The sequence below is a fragment of the Acomys minous genome, assembly GCF_964271855.1.
Source record: "Acomys minous genome assembly, chromosome: 17".
NCBI lineage: Eukaryota > Metazoa > Chordata > Mammalia > Rodentia > Muridae > Acomys > Acomys minous.
Genome location: NC_140500.1, coordinates 48,420,269 through 48,441,647, shown reverse-complemented (window position 1 = coordinate 48,441,647; position 21,379 = coordinate 48,420,269). Strand labels below are relative to the sequence as shown.

Here is a 21,379-nt window from a genome sequence, read left to right as displayed (position 1 = left end):
TGCATGCACATGATCACATATGCATGCAGAGGTCAGAGACAAGCTCAGGTTTCACTCCTTCCGTGTCATCCACTTAATTTCTGAGCCAGAGTCTCTGAGCACCCTGGACAAGTAGCCCAGTGAGCCCCAGGGATGCTTTCTCTTTACTGAGTTCTATGAACAAATTTTATCTTTCTGCTTACAAGGAGAGCGCTTTCCGGATGGGTCCATCCTACCAGCTCTCTGCTTTCCTTCAGACGTGGTCTTGTGTTACACCCCATGATGCTCTGGAACTCATGACTCTCCTGTGGCTGGGATTACTGACCAGCACAACCTTGCTTGGCTCAACACACTACTTTTAAGAGCCTTTATAGTAAATCTCATGTTTTGAGTACTAGCCTTCAGTTCTTTACAACACTGTGCAGTGCACATGTTACTTGTGTTCTCAAAACTTGGGACTACTTCTAGGTCACTCTAACAAGAACAAAGTGATAGTTTAAAAGAGAGCAACCAGAGCAAACATACACAGGCAGATTACTCTAGTTGGTCTGGCATGATGGAAAACCATGCACACTGAGTTGACAGGCAAGGGCGCCTGTCCCATCTTGCAGATCTAGCTGTCCATGAGTCATGCTGACTGCCTGGTCTTCTTAATGGTGGAAATAATGACTATTACTTTTGCCAGGCTGTTTGTGAAAGTCTAACATAGTCCCTGGAATAGAAGTTAAACAGTTACCCCTCTCCTCCTCCTCCTCCTCCTCCTCCTCCTCCTCTTCCTCTTCCTCCTCCTTCTCCTCTTCCTCCCCCTCCTTATATACAATACTGATAGGTTAACAACCACAGCAATTAAAACATATTTTGAGGAGCTAGAGAGAAGGTTCTCTGGTTAAGAACACTTGCTGTCCTTGCAGAGGACCCAGGTATGGTTCCTTACACCCACATGAGGTGGCTCACAAAGGCCTGTAACTCCAGCTCCAGAGGAAGCAATGGGCATGCAATTATAGCTTCCACAGGCTCTTGAAGGCACGTGGAACACATGCATTCACTCAAGAACTCAGACATGAAATAAATCTTCTTTAAAAATGAAGTATAAGTAAACATAATTTGCATACACACAACCTAGTACAGATTCAACCTGGCAGTAGTTATCCATGTAATACTGTATCTTCAGTGACTTCACTGGCCATTCGCTGGACACTATAGGTTTCCTGGAAAACTCTTATACTGATTAGGATGAGCAATGTCCTTCCATGAATGTGAGGAAAAGACTCATTTTGTGTCTCAATCGGATGCATAACACAGCTCACTGGTCTATAATATAGGTGCTATTTTTACTAATTTGATTATTAATAATAAAAGTGTTCTTTTTTTAAATCTGAAGCGTAGACGAGCACAGATCTATCATCAGCATATGACAGATGCAGAATCTGAATTTGTCCAGAGGTCTCTCTAGGTTCCCAAGACAAGATCTTTTAGGTTTTCTGAATTTGACTGCAAAACCTCTACTAAGGAAAAGCACTTTGGTTCCCACAGTGAAAACACACATATTCAGCCCTGCTTAGTCAGTGTTCACAATGTATGGAAAAGTCAGAGTTTGTGGTGCTTCACCTCTGGCTAGAACTATTCTATCTATCTGCCATCCCACTCCTCAAAACTGCTCCAAGAAGTTCTAAGCTTTGCTATGAATACTTCTGCATTCAAGACATCCTGAAGCGGTGGCATTTGCTGAGGCATACAACAGTAGCACAGCTACTCCTAGAAGAAAAATCATCCCCTAACTACCTCCCGCCTAAAGTGCATAAAGTAAGTGTGTTAACTATAGAGTAATAGGAGTTTTTCCAAGATGGTGGATGTCCCATTCAGGACATGAGGTGCAATTGCGCATAGAGTTTGCAAGTTCAAGAAGTTTGAGTTCAGCTAAAAAGCAGGTGCAATTATTAAACCCAAGTCTCACACTCCTATCAGCAGCAAGTGCTGAAGACTGAAGGCTCTGAAAAATGACTACATGCAAGGACAGAAGGCGGTTAAGTCAGAAGGAAAGGAGCTCTCTGGGAGGCTTGGCATTTGCCTTTTAACAAACCCCAATGCTGAAATGTTGAACAGCATCACGGGAGCATTTGAAATGAAGAGAATTTCAATTACTGAAAGAAATGAACGCAAACTAATGCTGTTGTTGCAGATCTTTCTGCAAGTTAATTTACACTTTATATGCATAATTTTAAAAGTTCATTTGTGTTTCTTCCTCTCTGTTGTTTGTTACCTTGTCCTTCCGGAGTTTCACCAAAGGGGTTCACTTCCACCTGAGTGGCGTCAATCTTCAGGAAGAGATGGTACAGCTTTTTAATCTGATCTGCAGCCTGAGTGATCAAGTGAGATGGAATTACACCCAAGCAATACAAGAAAGTTTATTTTGCTCCATTAACGAAATCTTAAAAATAGCAAATTACATCTTTATTTTCAGTTAGGTTTTCTGAAGGGAAAATTTGAAAACCATAATTATTTTAATTTCCACTGCTATTCATTAGAAGAGACTGCACAACTTTCCTCCAGACACTGAGAGACCATTATCAAGAAAACAAAATATTTTCTGTGCAGCCTAAGAGTGCTATTAATCCTTTTGTAAATTATCATGTCCCTATTAGTCATGTTAGACTGCAGTATAAGCTACAATTACTAATACAAACAGGCCCCATTTAAGCAAAAAGGTAAACAGGCTTTTGAGAGTTTATAATGTCAAGGTTTTCTTTATTCTGCTGGAATAAAATGGTTATTATATTCATCAATCTGCGCCTAAATTGTACAAAGAAATTCCTGAGTGTCTGATGGAAACTGCGAGACAGAAAGATGAAGGTCTCAAACAGCACAGCAGCCACAGAACCATACGTCTCCCACTGAACACAGGAGGTCCTAGAGGCAAAAGTGACGCACAGCATTAGTGCCCCAGCCCCTAATGTTACCACTCATTCTTCCCAGGCAACTCGTACTCCCTGTTCCTGTCAGGGTAGGCTGGTCTGTACATGTGGCGGAGCTTGGGACCATCAAACCTCCAGGAGAATCCGCCTCAACTAGGGTAAGCCTGTGCAGCTACGGTGGTACACAGAGCGGCACTCGCTCCTGGCCTTGTTTTACTTCTCTCTTGCCACCTGATACCCACCATGCCAGCCCTGCTGTGCGCCATCAGAGCCAGTGTGGTCCAGCCCTTTTTTGAGTAATAGAGCATCTAATGCTCCTGAGGCTAATTGCAAATGTTTCTGGGCCAGCGGCCTTGCAGCTCTGCCTGGTCAGAGGTAGAGTAATGGGGAAACAGGGCAGATAAAAAGGGAGAAGCTGGGACCTCTTTACTCCTCAGTCTTCACTCTCTCAGGTCTTACAATACCTATGAATAAAGCCCCAAATATAAATTCATACTAAGGTCAATACTGAACGCCATCCCAGGCTTGACTAAAGCATTTCTATACATCTCATACTATCTGAATATTTACTATTTCAGGTCTTTGTGTACATTTTCTTAAATCCTAGTTGAAATCTGATGAACATAAATAAATGCATCCAAAGTGTAAGGCTAAAACTTTTTTTTTTTAAGGGAAGGTTCCAGGATGTTTCTGAGACTGACCCTCAACATGCTATGCAGCCTGGATTGGCCTCAAACTCACAAGCTTTCTGCTTCACCTACCCTGGCCAGCATTTCTATTATACTAGACCAAACAAACAAACTTTTTTATTATGAAATATTTTAAGGTTAGGTAACACACAAATGTTTGAGGGCTCCCACATATAGCAGGAGTCCTCATGATTCTGTGTCCCAACCCCAACTTCCAGGCAGACATGGACAGCTTCTGCTCTATCTGAGACACATCCTGTGTGCATGCTAAGATGCACACTTGCCACCTTCACAGAACAACAAATGCCTCCGTCCTATTAATAGAAACCTTCACAGGCAGGATAAATAGGCCATCTTTGAATTGTCAGGTCATATTTTGTTGTGTGGCTATACTAACACTCACTACATTCATCACTTAAATAATGACCATATGGATTGCTTCTAATAGCTTCATTTACTTAAAATGTCATTTTTCTTGTTTCTGTGGATATGTAATGCACGTGACTAGGAATTCATGGGTAAATCACCACAGCAGTGCAGAACGAATGGAAGTATTTTATTTATTATTATTGTATGTATGGCTATGTGCATGTGTTTACATGTTTATGGCTGTATGCACATATGTGTGTGCATGAATGAGGTGTCATAATATATAATATATATACGGAGGCCCGGGTATTGTTCCTCTGACGTGTACATTGGGCTTTTTTTTTTTTTCAAGACAGGATCTGTCACTGGCCTGGATCTCACATTACCTTGGCTGGGTGATCAGCGAGCCCCACAGGTCCACCTGTCTCTACCTCCCCAGCTCTGGGATTTTATATGAAACAAAGCCAGCTGCTTTCCCCATCGGAGCTTCTCGAGATTGAACTCAGTGACTCTTGCTCTCCCCACAGCCCTGAAAGCATTTTAATTGTGGATGATTCTATTAAGCTGCTAGAATGAACCTACCCTGAGCACCCACAAGCCAGTGCAGGAAGACTTTCCACTCACACCCGTCCAACATCTGCATTATGCTGGGTGTGGCAAGTGGTGTGTAGTTTTAATAAACAGCTCACATTGTGAATGGATTGGAGCACCATTCTAGCTCGTAAGAGAGATTTGTATTTCCTTTTCTGTGGATTTTGTAAACCTTTCTGTTGTGATTTGGGTTTTTTAATCATTAATTTAAAGGAAGTGCTTTTATGTGAATACAGTTTGCTCTGTAACTATATCTACCCTTTAATATTCACCTTTCCATCGTGTTGGTGTTACTCCCACCACATGGGAATCTAAAGACAATCACATCACTTGTGTCTCGTGATTTCTGGCTTCTTGCCAGACTTTCAAAAGGCTGATATCGTTCTAGAAGTACTTTAAAAAACTCTTAACATTTTTTCCTAGTTTACGTCATTGTTTCTTGCTTTCAGCACTGATACTTTTTAAAGCCAAATAAACTATATTAAATTACAAATCCAGGCACCCATAAATGATGGAATCTGGGGACCTGAGGAAGCCTTGAATACATGGCAGAGCCATGCCAAGGACCACAGTGCCTCCGGTCCATGCGAATTGACAGAGCCTTCCTTTGGTTCATGTGCTGATGCTGTCGGAGCTTACACAGAGCAGCAGCACACCTTCCTCTACCATCACAGCTTTCTCGGGGATGTGTACAGCCAGACACTGGTCCCTACAGAGGCCTCTGACAGCAGAGGTTAGCTAACACCCCCTCGCTGTGATACACAATCAATTCTCTGAGTTTCTGGGCTATTGCTGGGGTTTTGGCATAGTTGGTGTCACTCTATCAGAGTGACCTCAGCCCACTCAATCCTGTTTTTCCAAATGTGTGTCTGAGTGTCTAAGACCAAGCTGTATAAGGTGTGGCAACTGAGTATCTTTTGGGGCTTGGGCTTTATGGATCCTGTTAGGTGGCTGGTGTTGGTCTCATACCCATAATCTCAGGGACCATGACTCAGTCTCTCAGGTAGCTGAGAATGTGTACATGTGACTCTATGTCTGGCTTCTGATTTGTTACTTAGGTGCAGCAGAGCTGCATGTGTGCACATGGGAGGGCCCTACTGACCCCTATCCTGTGCCATACACTTCTGTAGCTACTGCCTTAGTTAACAATAAATGATTTAATGAGGAATTCATCAGTAAGGACAAAGTACATAATGGAAACAAGGCACATAAATAAGACCTAATACAACCACTTCAAGAAATTGTGGTAAAATACAGAATGCAGATCTTACCAAGGTAACCATTGCCAAATGTACATGCAGTCCCTTGACTTCTAGGATCATCTCTTCATGATAGGATCAATGAGGTAAGATTGTTTAAATGTTAGCCTTTCTCACATGCCTCCTCTGCTCATGGCACCCCTGCACCAATCCTCATGCCTTAAGGCAGCATCCTGAATCAGAGACTCCTGTTTTCACATGTTACGAACCGCTCTGCTGAGCTCATGTGCCACCCATCCATCCTTCCTACTGTGCAAACAAACTGCAAACCCCTCAATAAATTCCAAGCCATCCACATCGCACATTCCTTCTCATTCTGTCTCTTTCTACCTCCCCTCTTTTCCTCCTCCCTCCCTCCTCACTGCCCTCCCTCCCTCGCTGGCTCATGTATTCTAAGCCTGAGGAATGATCTCCACTAGTCCACACGCCCCACGGGAACAATGGCTATCTTTCAGCACGCTGAAGACAGTAAGCAACTCACTATCAGTGCTCACTCACTGAACACATAAAGCGTCAAACCTATGAAGATGTCAGCCCGCCAGTGACACAGGAGACCCTGTCTCAGAGTGTTTATTCTCTCTTTCCTTTCCTTGATAACTTAAAAATATCCTGGCAACCCCAGTTCCTTAGTGACCCCAGGGAGCCACATATGCACCTTTACTTCTCTACATAGCACATTCAGAAACCGCATTTGGGGCGCCGGGGAAACGTAATTATACAGTTAAGAGCTATAAATAACCCTTAACTTTCTCTTCCATATGGAGGTAGCAAGGGTGTCTTAGGATATATTTAATACTATTATCATCTATAGAGCTCTTTACTGTGCTCATAAGCTGAGCATTCCAACCACAGGTGGGCAGCTTTGGCCCACTCTGGGTTTCTTCTGTGGCCACATTATGATATCTACTGCTGGTTCCTAGAAGCATTCAATGTAGACAAACTAACTACATGCCTGATTGACTTAATCTTGCACATGCCAGATGCTCTGGGTGTATGTGATATACATATGCTATACACTATGAGCTGTGACAGCGGAGCAGTGAGCAAGGCACCTGCTGTGATGGGGACTGGGACTAAGCAAAGGTGACAACAGACAAATGGGAGAAATGCATATGTGCAGATATAGAGGGCATTAACAGGTGACTGTATACATTTGGAATCAAGTGTGGGACCAAATAACTGTAACACCATGATGTAATCGTAAGAAACTAGTTTTCAGAGAATAACTTCTCTCTATATAGCAAATGTTGTTAGCAGCCTCATTTTAATAACACAAATCTAAGCACTAGAGCACAGAGACCAAGACTCTACCAGTATCTCCCCTTGAGCAATGTGCCTCCACACAAACACTCTGCCAGCCTCAGAGAGGACAGCTAGTTTCTTTCACTGTTGAACACTGGCTGTTTTGCCTTTTCCTGGGGCTTAGTCTAGGATGCCCTGTCTTCCTCTACCATCTCAATAGACTTTACTCTCATTTTCAAATGAGTGTCCTTCCTTTATATACTTTGAAGTCGTGTTCCTCTTTTCCCTTCATCAACTTTTCTATTGTCATCATCACACTTCTAGAGAGAATTAAAATTTAAAAGGTAAAGGCAGGAATAAACTAGTACAAAAACTACAGTTCCATTGGAACAGAAATGTTCAACTAAGCTAAAGGGGAGAGCCCCCTCTATCTGCAGGTCTCATGGCCAAGAGTTCAACTAACGACAAACAGCAAATACTGCAGGGCTGGTGAGATGACACTGTGGCAAAGACTCTTGCTACAAAGCTTGATGACGTGAGTTCAATCCCCAGAATCCACATGGTGGAAACACAGAGATGAGTCCAGCAAGCTCATGCTCACCACAGCACATGTGTTCCCACACACATACACATACATAACAACAATGTTCTAAGTGAACAGTGCGTGTGCTCTGACCACCTAGATCTTCTTTTCTTGTCATTATTCCCAAAGCAGTAAAACATAGCAACAGTTTACAGAGCACTGAAACTGTAAGGAGTATAAAATGCCTGGGTGAGAATGTGTGTCAGATGTAAGCAAACACTACGTCATGCTGTAGAAGGGCTCTTAGGATATCCTGAGGGATGCTGAAGACAATCCTCCCTGGGTACTGTGGGAGAACTTACTGCGAAACCACTGGGCAGCCCCAGGCCAGTGAACGCACACACAGTTACTAAGGAAGCCTCTTGGAGTTATGGAGAAGAGAAAGGGGCAGGACAGGGGCAGTAGGTTCTTCGGACTTAGCTGTGGGATGAAGCGTGTCTTTTCCACATATCATCAGGTGCCATGGGTTAGACCAAATGTAGAGCCAGGATGTTCATGACAGAGAGTCTACCTCCCAGAACCTTCGAGTACCATTTTTGCCCCTCAAAGCTAAACGATATGACTACTAAATTAATATATTTTCAGTTGTTCTAGAGTGAAATAATAGCTTCATAACATCAATATTCATTTCAAATGCCCACTGGCCACAAAAGAATAGCAAGTGATCGTGTAATGTGTATTGTTAATAAATACGATGATAATCTTGCTTCTTTGTGCATCTTGCATGTCCAAGACAAGAACTCTACCGCTGAGCTGCAACCCCGGCAGAGGAGCCCATCTTTAATGGAGTACTGCCAACAACTGCTCTCACAGCCCTGAGCTCAGTCCCTACAATGTTCCTCTGAGCTGGCAGTCATTACTCCCATTATACAGATGCTAGGACTACATTCTCAACAGAAAGAATGGGCGTGTGTCAAGCAGCGCCAGCAGTTCTTTATGAAAATCTAAAATCTAAATTAAAGGGCTGGGGCTGTATGTAGTTTAGTGAGCAGAATGCTTGCTTGCGTGCATCAAGCCCTGAGTTAGATCCCGAGGATCACCTCTACCAGGTGCAGTGGTGCACGCTGTAATGCCAGGGCTCAGGAGGTGGGACCAAGAGGTTCAAAAACTCAAGACCAGCCTGAGATACATGAGACCTTGTCTCAAAACCACAGAAACAACATATCACCAAATCACATGAAGCTTATGTAACTACATGCCACAAATATAGAAACCTCTATCGCACTATGTATATCTGTTTATGTACACATCATAAATGTGCAGAACACATCTGTATCATACATTTTCATACTCATGCAAAGTCACCTATATCTACATATATAGGTATTTATACATAATTATAAACCTGGAGCATGCAAACACACATAAATATATACATTCTCTCATATATATGTGCGTATATACCTTTCACATACATATACAGGCATGCACACATACATTATAAGCACATATTCATACATACATCATAAACCTACAGGCACACACTATCATATATGTATATATTATATATGCACAAATATACTATCATATATATGCATACATACACATCTCTACCACATACATACACATCTCTACCACATATATGTATACATACCCATCTCTGTCAGATACACAGACATACACCATAAACATCACCTCTTAAAACAGCAGGAAATATTTCCTTGGTCACAAACAATTTGGGGAAAGACTGAGACACATCCATCTTGTTTTCTATGAGTCACAAACATCAGCAGCAATTACGAAGTTCTTGCAATATTTTCTGACACAAGGCAAACATGCTGTATCCCAAAGGCTTATGTACCTGGTTTTTCAAAGGCCCGGCGAAGCCCAGATTTTCGGCCATGCGCTGGGCCTGGCTATCCTTTATCCCTTCAAAGATGTCAATCTGCTCCTAGTAAAAATATTATCAAATGCACAAAATTCAGAAGTCCAGTGAGAAGATTTAAACCTCAAAGCAAACGTTTACTATTTACTGGCAAATGAGTAACTAAAGTGTGGCACCCTTCCACAGAGCTCTGAACAGGGCTACTGTGGCTGCCTATGGGGTACGTTTTAATTAGCAGGCCATCATACAACAGCCCTTCCAAAAACTATCTAATTCTTCAAGGTGGCATGCTGACAAGACGATCTGATGCCAGTTTTCACTTTTAATTACTACACAGATGGCATTGATGAATATTTAGTCAGTTAATTTTTGTGACATCTTTTGGAAGGCATCCAAAGAAAGGCTTTGCTACCTAATATTGCTGTTAAGTTTGGAGTTGTCATACACAGGTTAAATATTATCATAAGAGTTGAGCACTTTATTCATATGAAAATTATTAATAATACCTTCACTCTACAAAGAGCTTTTCTGTCAAAAACAATGAATGCTGCTCATCTGCTGTTCATGCATTATGTTAGCAAATTAGATTGCTTTAGATAATGTTAACTTTGAAAATGGCTAGACACTAAGAGTAAGCCTATGTATAAAGCTGCAATTAAACTTCGAAAGCAGTTAATCTATGTAATACTAATGGGACTATTTTTTAAATAATCATTGAAATGTGGGTACAGTATACAGAAAAACAAATTCAGAAAATAGGATCTTTCTCCTATTTAAGGGGAAAGAAATCAATTTCTGAAGTTTCTTACAGAAAATTTTAATGGAACTAGTCATTAAGAACTCATATTAAAAACTGGGTTCATTGTTCCAAATTTTTTTCCTCTGTAGATGAGAATGGTGCCTGAGCATTTCTGTCACATAAATGCAGTTCTTTCTCCTAACGCTACAGGGTGAAAGCCAGTACAGTAGCACTACTTACTACACAGCTTTGTGAAACCTATCTTAGTATGAAGATTTCAAGGACTGAAGCAATGGATGAGACTATGAACCTTTGAATGCCTGTTTGTCTCTAGACAGTCAGTGAGGTTTAATAGCGACTGGCGGCTGGATGTGGTCTGGATCAGAGAAGAGGTGCCTCTCTGGGTACGTTTGTGAGGAAGTGACTAGGCTAAGTGAACTAAGGAGCACAGACCCACCCTAGGTGTGGGAGGTGTCATGTTAGATGGGTCAAGGAGGAGGACATGAGCCTAGCACAAGCAGTGACCATGGACACCATGTGACCAGCTCCCTCCCTCTCCTGCCGCCATGCCTTCCCAACCATAATGAACTGCACCCTCAAACTGTGGGCCACAGTAAACCATTGCGAAAGTTACTCTGACAGGAGTCTGTCACAACAAGAAAAGTAACTCGCACCCATAGCCAAGTACATGAGAAAAAGGGTCCACACAACTCCCACTGGTAAAGGGAGGGAGTCAACCCAGCGAAATGGAGACTAACAGTGTTCTCAGAGTGGATAATTCTTGAGTCAGGTTGGATAAAAAGAAATGATGCAGAAAGAAAAAGCAGAGAAGACAGAGAAGGAAGAAAGGGGAAAGGAAAGAAGAAAAAGTCTTTAAATACTAGACACTTCGATTCTGTCCGACTTCCACCCAGTACCAGGTTGAGTGCTCCCTGCCTCAGACTCCACAGTAAATGCTGAGCAGTTACTACCCTAACAAGCAGTTAACATGGCTGGCTAGTCGCACATACCTTAAAGATGAGTTCTGGATTGGAAGCCGCCACTTCTTCGATATCAACGCCCCCCTGGGGACTGCCCACGATCACGGGGCCATTGTGGGAGCGGTCCATCAGAATGGCCAAGTAAGTTTCTCTGGAGATATCCAGGGCTTCAGCAACCATCACCTAGCACAGAAGGAGAAGTCTAGTTAACTGGCGTCAAGCAGATTTGAGCTTGGAAATGCACTTGCCACAAAAACCAAAAAAATACCATTATTTCCAGGTTCCTGACTGGAGTCAGTCAGTATCCAGAGGTCTACAGCTTCTGTTCTGGTGCACAAGGCCTACTGTCACCTCCTTAATTGATCTGGTTAAAGGGGTCAAGTGACAAACGTTCCTGGTTTGCTTCAGGAACATTCCCCACTCTCATCTAAGTCTTTCTTTCTGGTGAATCTGTGTCATTTGAGAAAAACTCCAAGGAAGGAGCCGTTTTGATTTGACACATTAAAAGTACATATATATTATTACACTGGCTTTTCTTAAATGTCTCTGGTAGAAAACCAGGTTTGACTTCCAAACAAGAAGTTTTTTGTTTTGTTTTGTTTTTACAGTACACTGATACTGCATATATTTATATATTTTGTGTCTTGTGTATTTTACTTCACTTTGTATCCTCCATTTGTAAACATAGTATTTGGTCATTTAAAATAATGCAGTCACTGGGCCTGATGGCATAGGCCTGTAATTGGAGCTACTTGGGAGGTTGAGACAGGAGGGTACCAAGACGAGGCCTAGTTGGGCTACAGACTGAGTTTGAGGAGCTAACTGTGACCATGACTAAAAAGCAAAAGTTTAAAAAAAGGTGGGAGGCAAGTGTGGTGGTAGACTCCTTTAATCCCAGCACTCAGGGAGGCAGATGCAGAGAGATTTTTGTGAGTTCCAGGCCAGCCTGGTCTACAAAGTGAATCCAGAACAGCATAGGCTACACAGAAAACCCCTGTCTCAAGAAACAAACAAACAAATATGTTCAGTGCTCAAAAGCTCAACCTAGCACGCATGCAGAGTTCAATCTTCAGGACCAAAGAAGAAAAAAAGCAAGTGCTGAAGTCCAGTCACTTCTAGGGGACCTGTTGCACATTTAATAGGTGTAAGTCACTTATAGAGGACCTGCCGCAGGCTTAGCAGGTGTAAGGCCCTGGGCTCAATCCGAAGAAATAATAATGATAATTAAAACACACACACACACACACACACACACACACACACACACACACACACACACAGAGAGAGAGCAGATAAACTGGAAACTGAATGCAGCCTCCTGCAGCACAGCCCCCTCATATCCAGATGCCTTGACCCCAACTGGTAAAATGGTACCGTGGCCCCTTCAGTCTCTGTAGTAGTTAGGACAAGCAAGGCACTCCTTCCCCTGGGAGCACGTGGCATCACTAGTTAGGACCATACTGGGCTGGAGGCAAGTGGAATGGAACAAGTTTACCCTTTGGTCACTTCTCCACCGAGCATCCTTTTCTAAACAATTACAACAAATGCATATAGCAAGAAAAACTCTTGTGAGCGCGTCAGTCCCTTTCATTTGAGTCTGCAGGCACTGCAGTAATGGCGTCACATCCCGCGTATTAGAGTGCCCTGTTTTTGTTTCTGAGTTACTTTTCGAAGGCTGTCCTAGACCTTCCGATCCTCCTGCCTCTACTTCGCAAGTGCTGAGGTTAGAGGCACAAGACACCATGCCCACCTTAAGCAGAGCTGGGGACTGAGTCCAGGGCTTCCTGCATGCTTGGCAAGCACTCTACCAACTAAGCTACACCCCCTGCCCTGTTTTAAAAACATTAACCAGACAACTTGGATAGATTCTAAGATCGTTTCTTCCTACCTTGACAATACAACATTTATATGTTAACATTTATTTAAACACGTGTACAGCTATTTATATGGACATCAATTTTCATAGCTGAAATACTACTCTAGCCTTACTTTTGTATATGTATTTTTTGCTCATATGTTTTATTCCCTGTAATAATAAAATGGCTTGGTCTAGCATGGAATGTTTAAGATTTCAACTAGTACTGTCAAATTGCACTTGGGTCATTGTCTAAACTTACAGAAATCCACCAGGAATGAGGAAATGTCTTGACTAAGTTTTAAAGAACATAAACATGCAATAAATAATCAATAATGGACTTGAAATTTTTCTGAGCGAACAAAATAACACCACCTTTCCTAAAAGTTGTTTAGTACGAGGCTTCATTTTTCAAGTTATGTAGTAAAGTCTTTATATTTTAGCTACCTAGATTCCCCTAAAACAGTTTTATTAATGTAATAAAAGCTTTAAAAGCTCTAATAAGATATGGTCCTCCTTTTCAAGATATTTTTTAATTTACCACCAGCTCAAGGGAGATACAGTGGATACCAAATATCCTGGAAAACAGAAACTGGGGTCCTGCTGTCTCCTTATCTGGGGCCACCTGTGGAATCTCCAAATGCCCATCTTGAAAATAAAAAGGTTGTGAATCCCACAGCCTTTCACTAAATCAGAATATTTTGAATCTCCACTGTCACACTGACAATCTATCATTAGGTGCTGTTAAATACTAATTATCCTCATTGACTAGAGGCAAGGGCTATCCTGCCAAAAAAGAAGATGAAGGAGAAGGCGAAGGGGAAGAAGAAGAAGCAGGAGGAGGAGGAGGAGGAGGAGGAGGAGGAGGAGGAGGAGGAGGAGGAGGAGAAGGAGGAGGAGGAGAAGGAGACAGAAGGGGAGAAGGAAGAGGAAAAGGAGAAGGAAGAGGAAAAGGAGGAGGAGGGGGAGGAGGGGGAGGAGGAGGGAGAGGAGGGGAGGGGGAACAGGAGGGGGAGGGGGAGGAGCTAGACTCACATGCCCTGACCTGGGAGAAAGATGTAATACTTCAGCATGCTTTGAGGGAGGATCAGAAGTATCGGCCATTTTCTGCAAATTTGAGGCTAGCCTGAGCTACAATAAACCTCATCTCAAAATAAAGGAAGCAGACCATGTATGTTGTTACAGAAAGGTGAGAACATACCATGAACATCAGAAAAGGACAAAACAACACACAGCAATTTCCTCCAGATGTGCACAAATTTTACTTTCTGACTTTTATTCTATTGGAATTGCTTCATGATACTGAATTATGGGATAAAAATATACTCAAAAATAAATTCCTCTGGTGGTTTTCTGGTGATGTCTCAGTTCTCAGGAACGTGCTTATCTCCAGCATGTCAGGGGCTTAGTTACAAGCCACCTTTCTGTGGGATTCTATTATGACATAGTGTGACTCTGCTTTAAGGATACACTTTTACATGCTTGTTAAAAGTTTCACAAATTCTAATCTGAATTCCCATGTGTCCATATAAAACAACAATTCCCTACAAACAAAAGTGCTAATTATGCACTCTCTGGACAAATTATGAGTAAGTTATGCAGGTGAAGGCACACAATCAGATTTAAAAGGGAAATAAACTTAGAGTTCTGGTCTGAACAGGAACAAAGCAACTCTCATAGTCCCTATACCCACCTAAGAGGGGCTGTAAAGGGACAGGCCCAGTCAGCTTTTCGGTTTGCTCCTCAGCCTTTTTAGTAGCTGAAGCTAACGGCCTTGTAGTGTCCCCAGTTCCTGCTGCTTCCGGAGCTGTCTTATGATGATCCTAGCGCTGGCCATCCTAACAAGAGAGGCTCTGCACTGAGCCTCAACAGGCCAATTAAACAAACAATAGCAAGAAGCAGAGAAGGAAACTCAGTGTGTCACACTGGGAAGAACAGAGATCGAGTGATCACCTCCCCAAGCCCATCTTTTGGGTCCTGACATAAGTTTAGAGCACTGTTAACGGTAACTTCTGCACGGTGCTCTGTGAAACCTTCCTGGGAGGCCAGCTCTTCCCTGGCCCAGCAGCAGATTTCAGCCTTTCCCTTTTCGCAGCATGACCTTCAGGAGGAGATTCCAAGTTCCTGGGATGCACTGTCTCAATAGAGGCACAGGGACGGACATGAACGTCCTCTTAAGATATCTTTTGCTTTCCAGTGTCTCTATTTCAGCTTGGATTGACCCCTTCCATGACTTAATAAGGACACACTTCCTAAGGTTATGTCAAGAATTTTCCTAAAGTTCTGTGAAAACTTAAAGTAGAATGTACCACTCAGTGGCCCCCCCAAGTACAGCACAATAATAGAAGCTGCAAGTCTCTGATGCTATGGCAACAGATCAGGGTCAAAAAGTGGGGCCCAATTTACTGTCTTTCGAGCCATAGCTGTCTTCAAGGTTACCACATGTGATACCCAAGGGGCTCTGGTCATGAATTCATATTCTGCTTTACAGGTCTTGCATTGTAAACATAGATCTCTGCATGGTCTTCATTTTGCACATTATGTATGATAGACAGCTTTGGTTATTTCACATATGAAAAGAAAAACAAAAGGCTGAAAACAGTGACAGGAGGGAAAGGCAGGGTCTGGACTTGGCTCCTGTACTCACAATGGCATAGCAGATGCAGGCCATTTTTCTCTGAGCTTTACTTCCTCTGCTGTGCATCTCTATGTGCCATATGCATGTATGCACATGGACATGCATGCTTTACACACTCACTGCTAGCACTCCTCACTAGTAATATGCTCTTAGCAATAGTGACTTAGAAGTATAGCCTGGGGTACATTTCAAGAAAAGCCACTGCAACAGGCAATTCTAATACAAAAACCTGAGGACGAGGCTGCACGGGAAGAGGAGGGGCTAACTGAGGACAAGGCGCCCTGCTGAGCCTTGTCAGCTCCAAGCAGGACGTCCGTGGGCTTTTAACGAAGACTGCTCTGGTCATCACCTCACTGGCTTTTGGTGAATGCCAATGTCCACAGCCCTATTGGTCTTTCTTCAATGACACAGCACTCCCTCAACTAAAACAGCACACTGCCAAAGGACAGTGCTTCCTTGGAATCTGGCAGAGCGAAGTCTAGCTCTCCGCTCTTTTGTTTAAAGTACATACAAAAAGACCAAGAGCATCCACATTACCTTGTTAACCTTCACACCTTCTTTTGGAGTTTGTTTTGTTGCGAGATTATAACCAATCATCTGTTGAGCCAGCTGTCCCACTTCTTTAGGGCTAAGAGGGACAAAAAGGAGGGAATGACGAAGAGACAATCAGGGCATATTGCAAATCACTACACATCAGGGTTCCCAGTATCCACGGTTACCTCCACTGCCCACCACAGACCGTCACACATCTTCATACCCACACTGCCTACGACCCACCTCCACCACGCCACAGCCTCACACCCACACTGCCCAGGGCCAACCTCTGCCACCCCACAGCCTCACACCCACACTGCCCAGGGCCAACCTCTGCCACCCCACAGCCTCACATCCACACTGCCCAGGGTCCACCTCCCCCACCCCACAGCCTCACATCCACACTGCCCAGGGTCCACCTCCCCCACCCCACAGCCTCACACCCACACTGCCCAGGACCCACCTCCACCATCTCATATCTACACTGCCCAGGGTCGACCTCCACAATCTCACAAACACACTGCCCAGGACCCACCTCTGCCACCCCACAGCCTCACATCCACACTGCCCAGGGCCAACCTCTGCCACCCCACAGCCTCACATCCACACTGCCCAGGGTCCACCTCTAGCCCACATCCTCATATTACCCACAGAATGCATGCCTTTCCATTTACATTCTGTGTGTCCAGTGCTATAACAAAGGCTCACTGGGAGCCACATACAAATGAAGGAATGAATGAGTGAAGAGATGCTAAACTCTGGTACCTTCTCCCCTGAACAAATTAGTAAAGAAACAATATAGATGCATAAAATTTAGATAGAACTGAATGGAACACTGACAGTGGACGGTCTGTAAAATAATAAACAATGAGAGGGAAAGCAATCAATAAAAAGACTGTGATGGGAAGAGAGTAGAGGCTTGGTGCAGGGGCAGGATGATGGGAAGATGCTCAGATAAAGGCGTGCATGGATTATCAGACCAGACACCACAAAGACACCACAGTCCCAGGAACCACTGAATATTATTTATGGGAATGACATAATGGAAATGGTATTTCAGTTGCAAGAAGTATTATTTCTAACTCTTGGGATGTATCAGATTGTCTGGGAGAGAGGACAGATAGTCACCCTCACTGAGGGACATAAAACCCTCTAAAGGGAGAAGGAATCCCCCACCCCTGTCCCTGCCCCAGCTCTCCTGCTCAAGGGTCCTTTCAGTCTTTAATAGGATGGGGGCCTAAACCCTCCAGACTTACTCTTTTGTTAAGTGAACACCTCCTTTCAATCCGCTATTGAAGACACCTTTTCCTCGTCCTCCAGCTAAGATCTGGGCTTTTAAAACAATTTCTTTTGCATCTGAAAAAGAAAAATCCAGACAATAGTTGTTTTCAATTCTTTCCTTTCTTCATCTCTTCTTCAAAGGAGCAGGGAAAAAGCAATAATGGTGTAGGACTTCCATGGAACTTACTAAAGCACTCCTAAACCAACTCTGAAAACAGAGACAACAAGGAACTTCAAAATTTACAAATAAAAAATGTGTGTTTACTGAGGACAGTCAAATCCATCCCAGCACTGGAAGCCCCTGATGCTCACACATATGGGGAAAGCCAGGCTCATGGTCCTTTGCTCTTCTGAGTGTGCTCAAAGATGCACATAAAGCCATGGAGGCAGCATGAATTTCACTGTGTAACAACATTCCCAGATGGCAGAGGATCTGACCATCACCTCTGAGATGTCAGAGGGAGTCTGGACTGAGTATAGAAAGAGTTTACAGACAGGACAAAGAATGTCTTTAATAACTGTATTCCTGGAAACCAGCAGTTTTCTGAGCAGTTGTTCTATATATTGACAGGGATAGCTAAGAAAGAAGGAAATGAATTAAAACTAAAAGCAAGCAATATTTTTTTAAAGTATTGGCAAAATGAAAAAAATCTCCTAGGGGAAAAAACGTTTGGGAATATTTGTTTCCCAGCTCACACAAAGAAAGAATAAACTCTCTGTTCCTGACCTTTTAGACCAGAATTATAAACTCAAGCATGTCTATAGGACTGGCAGGGAAGTGGGGTGAGAGGTCACCTAGTGATAAATGGTGCCTGTGGCAAGCAAGAGAATTCCCTTTCCGTATAGGGGGGATAGGAAGCATGCTCCAAACTAAATGTGTTTAAAAACCAAACAGCGCACATATCAGGCCATAGCTGGCACTGTGTTGTGTATCATCTTTATTTAAACCAGAGAACTAAATCATCTTCCATTAGGCTCCCATGGTTTTCTGTTTCTGCAACTGAGGTTTTCGCATCTTGAATTGTAGGCCTCGTGTTCTCCCCTCAGCTAGGCCCTGTTAACCACAGGCCTCCAAACTCAGTTTGCTATTTAAAACAATAATGAGGATTGTTTTAAGGATGAGCACAGAGTGGGCACAGGCAGGGAGATGGCCTGCTCTGTAAGCATGAGGCCTGGCACAGGGGTGTGGCCTGTGACCCGGTGCAGGGGAAGCAAAGACTGGGAAAGCCCCGGAGTGTGGCTACTGGCCCGCCTCATGGAAATAAGTGAGCTCCAGGCTCACTGAGAGAACTGTCTCGAAAAATAAGATGGAGTGACTGAAGAAAACACCTGACACTTGAACATCTGCTCCACTCACATGCACACACTCTCTAAATAGTCAAAAAGTTAAATGGATAAAAAAAAATGTTATAATAAACTGCCATAATTTATATTGAGTTCTAATTGTAAGTTGTTGGCTACTTCAGGCAGGAAAGTCACTGTCATTGCCAGTCAATCAGGCAAAGAATGACAGATTAAGACCCACAAACATTTTACTATGGGGAGCTATAACACCACACTCTGAAGGCCGGGGGTCAGACAGTCATGAGCCAGCCCACGCAGAGGCTACAGCAGAAAGGTTCATTTGATGCTTTCGCCCCTGCACTCCCATCTCTCATCTCCTCCCAGAGCTAAGGCTTGGCACCTTTTCAGGAGCAAGCGCAGCCCCTTCTTAGAACACAGTCCTTCTCCGCTTTTGCCTTCAACATGAACCAGCACATCTTCAGCCAAACCCAGACCTAGACAAGCTGGAACCCAGTAAGCTGACTGAAAACAGGTGATGGTCACTGTTCATAGGATCAAAACCCACAAACTCAGTGTCCACTCAGGCTCGTGCATACATCAGCAGCAGATGCACACACAATGACAGGGGACTGAAGGAAACCTGGACTACAATGCCCACCTCTAGGGCTGGTGGCATATGTGGCTCGGGAGGACAGCTAGGCTGGCTTTCACTCTCAGTGCTATAAGATGAGAAGCAAACAAAACTGGTAGAAGAGACACAAAAGGGTGAAAGACGATGCCTGTCTGAAGAGAGGTCATTTTAAAGGAGCACACGGTGCTACCAGAGCATGAAGAAGAAACGCAACACATTAGCTCAAGTGCTGATTTCAATGGCTGGTGCACTCATAAAATAAAGTATGATGGCGAGCACCATAACGATTATTCTCAGTGATTGCCAAATACGGTACAGACAAAGACGGCTTCTATTTGTCTTCTGAACATATCAAGTGGAAAAAGTACTTTTTGCTGTCTGCTCAAAGGTTTAATTACAGTCACTTGGAATTCTTTAAGTGCCTCAGGGCACTCCACTGTCATGAACGTTTTTCCTTGCCCTTGTCGCCCAGGAGAAAGGCTGTCCCTCCTAGCTTCTCAACAGCAGGACTGGAATGTCAGGCACGCCCCCAACTGGCTGCTGATGAGTGACACCCCAAAGTCTGATTGAACCAGTTCTAGCCACCAGCACCCAGAATGGCTGCAGCCTTGATGCAATTATTCAACTGGCCAGTCACATCTGCTCTCATGTCAACGGATTCCATACCACCCTGGTGGTAACCCAAGCAAGCATCAAGATGACTGAAGCCAGGGATCAGGTCACAAATATTTGGGATTGTTTTGTTTGGTAGTGCCGCGAACAGAACCCAGAGATTGATCCAGCCTAGCCCATGCTAAGGATATGCTCTGCCACTGAGTCATACTCAAAGCCCCCAAGTCAATACAAGCAGAAAAACGGGAAAGGGGGCTACTTAATCTGCTATCTCCCATAACTTGTACTGCAGTCAAAAACAAGTCCAGTAAAATAACTAAGTGTTGAGCATGGTGAGGGAGCAGCCTCTACTACACTAATTTCAGTTCTTGAGGGAGCCTCAGGAAGAGGTTTACTTCAACTGTTATTTACTTAAATTTATGGAAAGAGGCCAAATTCTACTCAAAGGTTACCAGTCTTTTCTTTCAGTATTTACCAAGTTCATTCCACTTAATTCCACTGTTTTCATTTCATTCAAAGATCTGACTTTCCAAAAATAAAAGTAAAAACAAATTCTGGTTTTCCTGGCCCATATCAACCAGAATTAAAGAAGAGCCCACACTTGCAGCTCAAGTTTTCTGGATAATGTTATTTACCCACTGTATAGCAAGCTAGAAGTGGGGAGGTATGGGGGACTTTCTGCAGAAACAGATTGCATATATACATTAACAGCCATATTATTAGTCTACAGTTGGCCCCGTGAGCGATTCCGGCTCCTAAATATTATGTGTAGTGAGTGACTTTGGCAAGCAACGTGCCCACTGTATTTTATTTCTTTCCTAATAAGTTTTTGATCCTGAAAAGCAGTTTGAGAGAAAGCACTTTATTATGATTTATATATATAGATGAAAAAGTCATTTTAGACATAGAGGCTCAACCTACAGACACAGATCAACTTCTCCCATACCCTACAGCCCTAGCGGACAGTGTGGAGAGCTGCTCGGGAAGCTCTACCTATGCTTTGGTTTTACTCTGCTGCCTGCAAATGTTACCTCCTTCTAGGCTATGAGTTACTCTGATTTTAATACAGGTTTGTACCAGGCTTATGGTCCCAGGAGTCTCATTCTAGATAATGGATGCTCTTGGAAGCATTGTTAAGTATAAATGAAAAAGTTAAAATCATTAAGAAAACCACACTCAAAGAAGACGTGTTTTTATTAGGCAAGTTTTATAAAAATGGTTCACTTCGTTCTTCAGACACAGAATTCTGAAAACATTTATACAAAATAATACTCATGAAACAGTTCAAAACTACAATAAAAATGTTGGTCAAGTATGTCTGAGAGCCCAGCATATTGACACATACTGTTAATCCCAGCACTTGGAGGCAGAGGCAG

The 21,379-nt window shown here is 43.2% G+C and overlaps 1 protein-coding gene across 1 annotated transcript in view; it reads right to left on the bottom strand.

Annotated features, from left to right (window-relative positions):
- SUCLG2 (succinate-CoA ligase GDP-forming subunit beta) overlaps positions 1 to 21,379 on the bottom strand; it is a 257,002-nt gene that overhangs the window by 110,929 nt on the left and 124,694 nt on the right. The window contains exons 3-7 of the mRNA XM_084764927.1: positions 17,452 to 17,551; positions 16,199 to 16,289; positions 11,199 to 11,351; positions 9,426 to 9,515; positions 2,240 to 2,336 (exon numbers count right to left, since the gene is read on the bottom strand). Coding sequence (XP_084621053.1) covers positions 2,240 to 2,336; positions 9,426 to 9,515; positions 11,199 to 11,351; positions 16,199 to 16,289; positions 17,452 to 17,551 — 531 coding nt within the window. The remainder of the gene's footprint in view (positions 1 to 2,239; positions 2,337 to 9,425; positions 9,516 to 11,198; positions 11,352 to 16,198; positions 16,290 to 17,451; positions 17,552 to 21,379) is intronic.